The 11,031-nt window shown below is 40.2% G+C and overlaps 1 protein-coding gene across 1 annotated transcript in view; it reads left to right on the top strand.

Moving 5' to 3' along the window:
• The window catches only part of LOC308088359 (protein O-mannose kinase-like), a gene marked incomplete at both ends in the record, with an annotated part of 33,865 nt that extends 23,512 nt beyond the window's left edge, over positions 1-10,353 (top strand). The window contains one exon of the mRNA XM_080432777.1: positions 10,294-10,353. Coding sequence (XP_080288903.1) covers positions 10,294-10,353 — 60 coding nt within the window. The remainder of the gene's footprint in view (positions 1-10,293) is intronic.
• Positions 10,354-11,031: the final 678 nt, after the last annotated feature.

Consider the following 11,031-nt stretch of genomic DNA (forward strand, 5'->3'; position numbering starts at 1 on the left):
GACATGCTGGAACCCCACCCTGCATCTCTACAGGATGAACAGATGGAGAATGAAGGACAGCAGGACACACAGATGGACACCATACATAGCCCCACCTGTATCCCTGCCAGTTGCCTGCCAGTCATACGCCCCAACCAATGGGCCTTCTACAGCTCGGTGGAGGAGGTGGAGCAGCTGATGGAGGCATTGAACCCGCGAGGTCACAGAGAGAGCAGCCTCAAGGAGACGCTACACCAGGAGAAAGACAGAATCACACAGATACTGAACAACACTGCTGCTGTCAAATATAATTATAAAACCAAGGCCCCAGAATCCCTTGCTACAGCTGAGAGTTTCGTGGAGAGCCGACTCAGAGATATGCTGTTGGACATTGAGGAAAGAATCTACGAAGGAAATCTGGAAACGCTGAAGATAACGGAGAGAGAGACATGGAGTTCAGCATTGGAGAGAGGACAATATGAACTGCTGGCTGCTGATGGCAGAAAGAACGGAGAGATGAATGGTGGAGAGGAGATGGAGGTGGATGACTCTCAGCCAGTGAACAGTACCGTCCACTGCCTTGCTCATGCCCTGTTTCAGATAGAACAGGAAATCGAACGCAGGTTCCTCCAAGTTCCTCTGGGCGGCGAGGAGTCCAAGAAAGACAAGAAGAACGGTAAAAACAGGAAGAAAAAATTACGACCCGTCCAGTGACAGTGACAATGGCAGTGCCAGTGGTAAGATGGTTTTGGAACGTTGGAGAGAATCTCTGCAGTCCTGCTCCAGTCTTTCCCAAGTGTTTGTCCATCTGTCCACTTTGGAAAAGAGCATCATTTGGGCAAAGTCTCTCTTCAACGCTCGCTGTAAACTGTGCAGACGGAAAGGAGACGCAGAGACTATGTTACTGTGTGACGGATGTGACCGAGGACATCATTTGCAGTGTTTGAGACCCAGACTGAAGTCTGTCCCGGAAGGAGACTGGTTCTGTCCAAGCTGTCGTCCCAAGCAGCGCTCTGTCCGTCCCGTGTCTGTTTTCGCTTCGTCCCGCCGTGTGTGAGCATGGCCCCTAGCCAAGCTAACACTGGTCAAGCTCCACGTGACACGTGTCAATATGTTGACACCAATGCCTTTGATTGGCTAGAGGGACGCATGATGAAATACAATTCTATAAATAGGTGTGTCACTTCAAAAAGCCGTTTACGTTTCTTGAAGTGAGGTAAGACAGGATCAATCAGTCTTGATTGGAACGGTACCTTCCAGTCCAAGTCACCCGTCCGTGCCTGTGTGTGTCCCTCCGAGAACACCTAACATTGGTCAAGCAAAGGCGCAGAAGGCCAAAGCTAAGAAAGCATACTCATCTACAACAGGGACATCAGGCAGTCTCCTCCACAGTTGACCCTGTCAGCCTCACAGCTGAAGAGCTGGAGGAGGAACAGCAGAAGGTTCAAGAGCTGCAGAATCGTATCCAGAAGGCTTCCCGTCGTACGTCGCTCGTTCCTCTGGGCAGAGACAGAATCTACAAACAATACTGGCTTTTCCCTTCCACCTGTGCTCTGTTTGTGGAGGATGATTACTTTGGGCTGACGGAGGACATGCTGGAACCCCACCCTGCATCTCTACAGGATGAACAGATGGAGGATGAAGGACAGCGGGACACACAGATGGACACCATACATAGCCCCACCTGTATCCCTGCCAGTTGCCTGCCAGTCATACGCCCCAACCAATGGGCCTTCTACAGCTCGGTGGAGGAGGTGGAGCAGCTGATGGAGGCATTGAACCCGCGAGGTCACAGAGAGAGCAGCCTCAAGGAGACGCTACACCAGGAGAAAGACAGAATCACACAGATACTGAACAACACTGCTGCTGTCAAATATAATTATAAAACCAAGGCCCCAGAATCCCTTGCTACAGCTGAGAGTTTCGTGGAGAGCCGACTCAGAGATATGCTGTTGGACATTGAGGAAAGAATCTACGAAGGAAATCTGGAAACGCTGAAGATAACGGAGAGAGAGACATGGAGTTCAGCATTGGAGAGAGGACAATATGAACTGCTGGCTGCTGATGGCAGAAAGAACGGAGAGATGAATGGTGGAGAGGAGATGGAGGTGGATGACTCTCAGCCAGTGAACAGTACCGTCCACTGCCTTGCTCATGCCCTGTTTCAGATAGAACAGGAAATCGAACGCAGGTTCCTCCAAGTTCCTCTGGGCGGCGAGGAGTCCAAGAAAGACAAGAAGAACGGTAAAAACAGGAAGAAAAAATTACGACCCGTCCAGTGACAGTGACAATGGCAGTGCCAGTGGTAAGATGGTTTTGGAACGTTGGAGAGAAACTCTGAAGTCCTGCTCCAGTCTTTCCCAAGTGTTTGTCCATCTGTCCACTTTGGAAAAGAGCATCATTTGGGCAAAGTCTCTCCTCAACGCTCGCTGTAAACTGTGCAGACGGAAAGGAGACGCAGAGACTATGTTACTGTGTGACGGATGTGACCGAGGACATCATTTGCAGTGTTTGAGACCCAGACTGAAGTCTGTCCCGGAAGGAGACTGGTTCTGTCCAAGCTGTCGTCCCAAGCAGCGCTCTGTCCGTCCCGTGTCCTCCCGTAAGCTCTCCACTACTATATATCTTTTGCCCTATTGTATCTCATTAGTTATTGCTATGATAATATAATTGCTATATATCAGATGCGTCAAAGTATATATACATTTTTGTAATACAGTAATACATTTATGAAAATTAGTATTATTGTCTGTTCACCTGCCGGAGGTTGTATCTCATTACTTATTGTATCTCATTACTTATTGTTATGATAATATAATTGCTATAATATAGTAACATGTTCTATTTTTCGTAAAAATTAGAACATTCCTAAAGAACTATGGTTAGAGATAAGGTAGGTGATTTAATTTGATTAAAATAGCACGGGTCCGCTGGCGGAGACTTGTGCTCCGAGGAGCACATTCTCTAGTTCATCATGAATTCATCATTTATATAGCATTAATAATACATTAATAAGCGTTTGTAAACACAGTTATAAGCGTATTTTTGCCCATTGATAACCTCATCTTTAATGTGCTTAATGATTGTATTCTCATACTTTGTAAATGATAGATTCAACATTTATAAATAGGTATTGTATCAATTTACAAACCAGTTATTTATGAGTTGTTAATGGTTCATACGATTATTTAGAAAGTCTAAGTAAACACCATATACAAACCACTTGGTTGTATATTTATGCGGACATTTGTACATGGTTAGTGAGTGTGTTAATAAATGTCTTATAAACACTTATTCATACTCAATGAATGATTTATTAAGGTAGTTACTAATTGTTAGTTAAGTATTTTGCGTGAGCCCATCTAAAGTGAGGACTATCTATGCCTTATAAAGCATTTATAAATGAGATAGCGTGAGCCCATCTAAAGTGAGGACTATCTATGCCTTATAAAGCATTTATAAATGAGATAGAAGCAGTGATATAGAAAGTGCCAATATTTATTGCAACAATTGAGACAGAACATGGCCCGTGCAGTGTAAAAATAAAATTAACATTCTTGTGCTGTATGAAAATAAACAAACAATATGCAATGCTATAAACGTGTACACATGGCTGATAAATTAAATAAACATTTTACTTCATGAAAATTAAACAATAAACAATCTGCTATGCTATAAACATGTAAACATGGCTGATAAATTAAATAAACATTGTACTTTATGAAGATAAACGATAAACAATCTGCTATGCTATAAACATGTAAACATGGCTGATTAATTAAGTAAACATTATTGTACTTTATGAAAATAAACCATACAGAATCTGCTATGCTATAAACATGTAAACATGGCTGAAAAATGTAATAAACATTCTTGTACTGTATGAAAAAATAAATCTGGGTTCTGCCTTCACTATGAGTATAGCCACCCTTGCAGAGCTAGGCAGACAGTTAACATCAGAAGGTAAAAACAACAAAAAAAAGGCTTGTTTTGGGTTTCTTCTTTAAATTATCTTCTTTGTTTTTTCTTATTTGTAGAACAGCAATGACATGAAATACACATAGAATGGATTTGCTAAATAGTGTTTTCCACAGTAAATATTTTAACTTTTTAACAATGCTTTTAAAGAAATGAATTAACTTGCAAACATGACTTAAGCAGCTAAACATTCACACAGTTGCAATGATATGAAATTAATATGTACATAAACACATCCCTGATTTTGATGGAAATAATAATATGCAAATATCTCCCAATATGCACAAATAAATCACATGAGTGAAAATAAAAACACAACATTGCTCCCTATAATGGCATTACAGCATTAGCTCAGAGCAGAATAGCCTATAAGCTAACATGACACACAGCAGCCTGCAGCCTGCAGCCTAATGGCTGACAGGCTAACAGGCTAGGCCATATGACTGGTACTGATTAGCAACAAACATGACGTTTTTACCACAGACAGAATACACATTTGGGCTGTGAAAAAGGTTCTAGCAATCATGTTTCATCATTACTGAGACAATACATCACAAGGACAGTACTTACAGACACAGCTGCACATAGCTTTGCTGTATGCTAAACAGGAAGTGAATGCATACTGCAGGTGTTGCCAGATTTAGCAAATAAAACAAGCGGCCAGGTCTTTGAAAACAAGCCCAAAAGAAGCAAGCAACTAGGCTCAGTTTTACCAGCTATCGGCCATTTGAAAATAGCAGATCAACAAGCACACTATGTGTCACATCATGACACGTTGTGAGCTTGTAAATCTTATTTTCAAAAAAATATTGGGAAAAAAAGTAAATATTTTCATGAAAAAAATTGGGAACCACTGGTTTTAAAAAAAAAAACATTAGAAAGCAAGCCCAATTAAGCAACTACACTTAAAAAAAGCCCCACATTGTTTATTACATTGTATTACATTGTCCACCCACCTGCCCACTGTGGGTGTGGCCAGGTAGGGGATATCAATGAGTTTCCTGTTTACCAGTGTTGCCTTGTCTGCTTATAATAAACAATTTGGGGCTTTTTTTTATGTGTAGTTGCTTCATTGGGCTTGCTTTCTAATGTATTTTAAACCAGTGGTTCCCAAAACCAGTGGTTCCCAAAAATGTTCATGGAAAGGAAAAATATTTTTTGAAAATATTTTACATTTTTTCCTAATATTTTTTTGAAAAACAGATCTACAAGCTCACAACGTGTCTTGATGTGACACATTGTGAGCTTGTTGATCTGCTATTTTCAAATTGCAGACGTAAAGTGGTAAAACTGAGCCTAGTTGCTTGCTTTTTTGGGCTTGTTTTCAAAGACCTGGCCGCTTGTTTTTTTTGCTAAATCTGGCAACACCTGCAGTATGCATTCACTTCCTATTTAGCATACAGCAAAGCTATATGCAGCTGTGTCTGTAAGTACTGTCCTTGTGATGTATTGTCTCAGTAATGATGAAACATGATTGCTAGAACCTTTTTCACAGCCCAACTGTGTATTCTGTCTGTGGTAAAAACGTCATGTTTGTTGCTAATCAGTACCAGTCATATGGCCTAGCCTGTTAGCCTGTTAGCCTGTTAGCCTGTCAGCCATTAGGTTGCAGGCTGCAGGCTGCTGTGTGTCATGTTAGCTTATAGGCTATTCTGCTCTGAGCTAATGCTGTAATGCCATTATAGGCAGCAATGTTGTGTTTTTATTTTCACTCAAGTGATTTACTTGTGCATATTAGGAGAGATTTGCATATTATTATTTCCAGCACAATCAGGGATGTGTTAATATGTACATGTTAATTTAATATCATTGCAACTGTGTGAATGTTTAGCTGCTTAATTCATGTTTGCAAGTTAATTCATTTCTTTAAAAGCATTGTTAAAAAGTTAACATATTTACTGTGGAAAACATTATTCAGTAGTACACATTTTAACAAATCCATTCAATGTGTTTTCCATGTCATTGCTGTTCTACAAATAAGAAAAACCAAAGAAGATAATTTAAAGAAGAAAGACTTTGCCTCCAAACAGACTTCCTTTACTTCCTGATGTTAACTGTCTGCCTAGCTCTGCAAGGGTGGCTATATGCATAGTGAAGGCAATACAGTACAAGAATGTTTATTACATTTTTCAGCCATGTTTACATGTTCATAGTATAGCAGATTTTTTATTGTTTATTTTCATAAAGTTAGTACAATGTTTATTTAATTTATCAGCCATGTTTACATGTTTGTAGCATAGCAGATTGTTTATTGTTTCTTTTCATAAAGTACAATGTTTATTTAATTTATCAGCCATGTTTACATGTTCATAGCATAGCAGATTGTTTATTGTTTATTTTCATGAAGTAAAATGTTTATTTAATTTATCAGCCATGTGTACACGTTTATAGCATTGCATATTGTTTGTTTATTTTCATACAGCACAAGAATGTTAATTTTATTTTTACACTGCACTGGCCATTTTCTGTCTCAATTGTTGCAATAAATATGGGCATTTTCTATATCACTGCTTCTATCTCATTTATAAATGCTTTATAAGGCATAGATAGTCCTCTCTTTAGATGGGCTCACACTATCTCATTTATAAATGCTTTATAAGGCATACAGTAGATAGTCCTCACTTTAGATGGGCTCACGCAAAATACTTAACTAACAAGTTGTAACAACCTTAATAAATCATTCATTGAGTATGAATAAGTGTTTATAAGACATTTATTGACACACTCACTAACCATGTACAAATGTCTGCATAAATATACATCCAAGTGGTTTGTATATGGTGTGGTCTTAGACTTTCTAAATGATCGTATGAACCATTAACAACTCTTAAATAACTGGATTGTAAATTGATATAATACCTATTTATAAATGTTGAATCTATCATTTACAAAGTATGAGAATACAATCATTAAGCACATTAAAGATTAGGTTATCAATGGGCAATAAAACACTTATAACTGTGTTTACAAACGCTTATTAATGTATTATTAATGCTATATAAATGATGAATTCATGATGAATTAAGTACTTACTAGTGCTTAACTAATTGTAAATTGTATATAGTTGAAAGGTTTATAACTCTGTTTACTAATGCTTAGTAATGTATGAATAATTCTATACAAATGATGAATTAATGATGAATTAAGTGTTTTACTAATGCTTAACTAATACTTAATAGTGTATAGTTGCAACATTTATAACTGTGTTTACTAATGCTTAGTAATGTATGAATAATGCTTTACTAATGATGAGTTCATGATGAATTAAGCATTTACTAATGCTTAACTAATGCTTTATAGTGTATAGTTAATATAAAGTGCTACCCTTTTTCCAAATAGGCTGTACATATTTGTACAAATCATTCACAGCACATTCATTTAAATGCCAACTAACAACACGTACGTAATGTGTACGTAATGTGTTTGTGTATAAGGCAGATGAGGTAACAAGCAAACAAGCAAAGTCAAAACAATTGGCTTTTATGACTCCTACTGCATTTATTTTATGAACTACTATAATAGTCGCCCAAATTCTACTTTGTTGCACAGCATCCCTCCAAAATGATCTGGTTTTCCGTTAATTCATAAAAACATATAAAATTCACTGCTGTTTTTGTCAGCTACATCATATCCAATGCAATTCCGGGTCCTTAAATGTCAACTTGCACTGGCTGAGGCCATGGGCTGGATATTTATTCTTATGCGTGCCCGTGCAGAATTCTAATGCATGAACATGAGGAACCCACCCGTCGGTGCAGTGGACGCAACTGACAATTGAAACTGCTGGATGAGATCACTGCTAGCCTTAATGTGCCTCATTGTTTTCTCACTCAACAGAAAACAAACCAACATACAGTATAAGTGCACACAGGATATCTGCACATTTCTAAAGTGACAATTTAAGGACATTTAATACCTTTTTAATACCTCAGGCCGGCTGGTATCAATGGGCTAGTGGGGCTAAGCCCCCCCTATATTATTGAATAAAAATGAGAAATTATTAAAATATATATATTTTTTAATTTAAAAGATATTTTAAAGGTGTACCTGCGTTTCTGTGCTTTGTTCTGGGAAGGTGTGTGTGAGAGAGAGAGAGAGAGAGAGAGAGAGATAATTCAACTGCCCCTGGCGGACATGGCAGTGGATGTGTTGGATGCAGCTCAAAGTGAACTTTACTCAGGTAGGCTATCTAGTTTGTTGCCGTACGACCTTCCTAGCCCGAGTTATTAAAGAAAAACGGGCGACAATGGCCAAAACTCAATCGAAAATCAGCGATCGAAAATCGGCAAAAGTGGCCGTTTTCAAGATGTTTTGGCCATCATCTCTGGAATGGAAGGTCCAATCTGCTCAGTTCAAAGCTTGTTTAATGCGTGACTTGAGGACATTAAGCTCCTAGCGAAACCTTTACGGGGTTTTGGGGTTTTTGGGCCTAAAAGTATGGTAATTGTTCAGACCGGCCCAGTAGGGCCCATGGGCCAGGCCTTAATTTTCAGGCCCGTGGAGAATTCTTAGAGAGAGAGAGAGACACAGACAGACAGTGTCTGTCTGTCTGTGTCATCAGACAGACAGACAGACAGACAGTGTCTGTCTGTCGTGCGCACGCTTAGCCCTCCCACCCAAAGTTCCCACCAGCCGTCACTTTACTGTGTCAAAAGTAATGAAAAAAAAGGTCAAACATTGGCCAAATTGTCAGATATTACTAAAGAAAGAGGCAAACATTTTGAAAATAGCCGATCTACAAGCTCACACTTGTAGTTTGGATATTTTCACAATATGTATCTGTGGAACAGAGTCAAACTAAATGTAATATCTCAACTACAATGCCAAGTGCTTGTCAGGGTGGGGGGGTCCCCACTTCAAATATGATTAGTTTGGGGGGTCGCGGCCTGAAAAGGTTGAGAACCAATGGTGTATAGTATACTATCTACTACTTGGTTGGGACATAAAGTGGATGTGATGGGATAGATGCTGAATATGGACACTTCTGTTCGGGTAGATGTGCAAGTTCGTTGGACATCTCAAAACTTCCAACATGTGTAATCAAGGCGAAGGACACGCATTCCAAAAAAATACATTCACACAGGTGCTGGACAACAATACGTACGATGAAAAGAAGAGAAGAGAAGTCCGGAACGCAGCAATGGAGCTCCCAGGTAATCACTTTAATGAGGACAAGGACAACGTTTCAGCCCAATGTGGGTCTTCCATGTCCTCATTAAAGTTACTGCAGCAGTGTGCAGACATCTCTTTTCATCGTAATCTCCTCCATGATCAGCCAGTATTTATCAAAGAATCTTGGTCCTGGTTTCCTATTAGCTCCTATTACTCTCCGGTCAGACCGCACACCGGTTGTTCGGCAAGACTTTGAATAGTGTGTCGAGTTCCATCTCGTTTTACAGGACTGCCGCTTTGGCAGGTGCATGTGGTCGTGCTTGGCCTCCAGTGCCTTGTTTGCTGTGTTGCTGTGCTTAAATTGCCTAGCAAGTCATCCGGCAGCAGCCAACCCATTAAAGCCATCGTTCACCGGCGTTTGTACTGTAGTGCACGGGCAAAACACACACGCGACAGAAGCCCAGTTCACGCTTTCAGTGGAGTTGGTGGACACAGTCTTGCGTGCATTGTCGTGGATATATCGGCACTGTCGTGCAGAAACCTTGTATCTGCATATAAATAAATAAAAAGTCAATGTATGCCCTACTTCATCACACTGCACTGACTACTACAGTGTCACACAAAAGTAGCAAAACAATGTAAAGTGAAAGTGGTTAAGTGTGTCTGCTGGTTGTATGAATAATTGACTAAAATAATTACTACATTGGATCCATTGGAAAACAGGTTCTTCTTTCCCCCCATTTCCTGAAAAGTAACAGTTTTGAACGTACAAGGTTTCCAACAACATGCAACCACTTACCGTCTAGTCAGTCCCCCTTGGTATCCACAGTATTAGTATTAGCAGCATCTGTAAACTTTGTTGGACCGGTTGTCGCCTGTGTGTCTTCCAATCACACTCTGGTGTTTGTAGAACGGCTGATCTAACCTGCCAGACCTTTAATAGTGGCATGTATCTGAGACGTAGCTGGCCGTTTTAACAGCTGTCCAGCTGTCATGCTGTCAGAGCCATGGGGTCTTGGCAGTTGGCTAACTGCTTTTTACAGCTCAAGCTCTTTTACTTCAAAAACGTGCGTCAATCCGACTGGTTATGGTGGCCTTCAACGGAATGTTGTAGTCTAGCTCGATCAAGTCAAGTCAAGCAAGTAGTCCTTGGCATCAGTCATGTTGAAAGGCATCGTGTCTCTCTCTATCATCAAATACATTTTGTTCTGTAATTCTCCTCAGGCTGCCATTCTCCTCAGGCACGGTGGAGAGGACTCAGAAACAGAGAACTTAGATGACTAAAAGTCAAACAAACAAGGAACAGGCAGAAGCAAAAACTGTGGTGGTAATTCATTTTTCCCAAAGGGTCAGACAGAGAGTCAGCGTTACAGGCACAGGCTTGGCAAAATATTAGTCATCTAGAAAACAGAGCAAAAGACAGTATCAGCCAGGTCACGGTGTAAGGCTTGACAAAAAGGCTTGAGAGCTTGACATGAACACAAGACAATCTGGTAAAGGCTTGAGAGAGAGTGAGTCTTAAATCGAAATCCTGACTGGCTGGATTGTTCAGGTCATAGTTTGTAGGCAGTCACTCTGGCACCAGTGGTGGACAGAGTACTTGAGTTATACAAGCATACACTTGTTTCCATTGTGGTCCATTGTACTCAATTCATCATCATGCAACATACGATAGTTACAGTACAATACAATACAATAAAATACAATAACAACTAGAAAAAGTGCTCCTCGGAGCACAGGTCTCCGCCAGGTCAGGTAGGTTACTGTGGCCTCCTGGTGGCGCTATAATAGGCCAATGTGAAAAGGGTGCCATTTCTTCTTAGGCCTTGCACGGCAATCGGACACTGCATTCATGATTTGAGGCATTTTGTTCAAAAAAATGTGTTTTGCTAAATTAGACCTGCTGGTGGCGCTATAACAGGCCAATGTCAAAAGGGTGGCATTTGCTCCTCAACATAGTGT

This window comes from Gymnoscopelus braueri (assembly GCF_963280865.1).
Source record: "Gymnoscopelus braueri genome assembly, chromosome: 1".
In the NCBI taxonomy this organism is placed as follows: Eukaryota; Metazoa; Chordata; class Actinopteri; order Myctophiformes; family Myctophidae; genus Gymnoscopelus; species Gymnoscopelus braueri.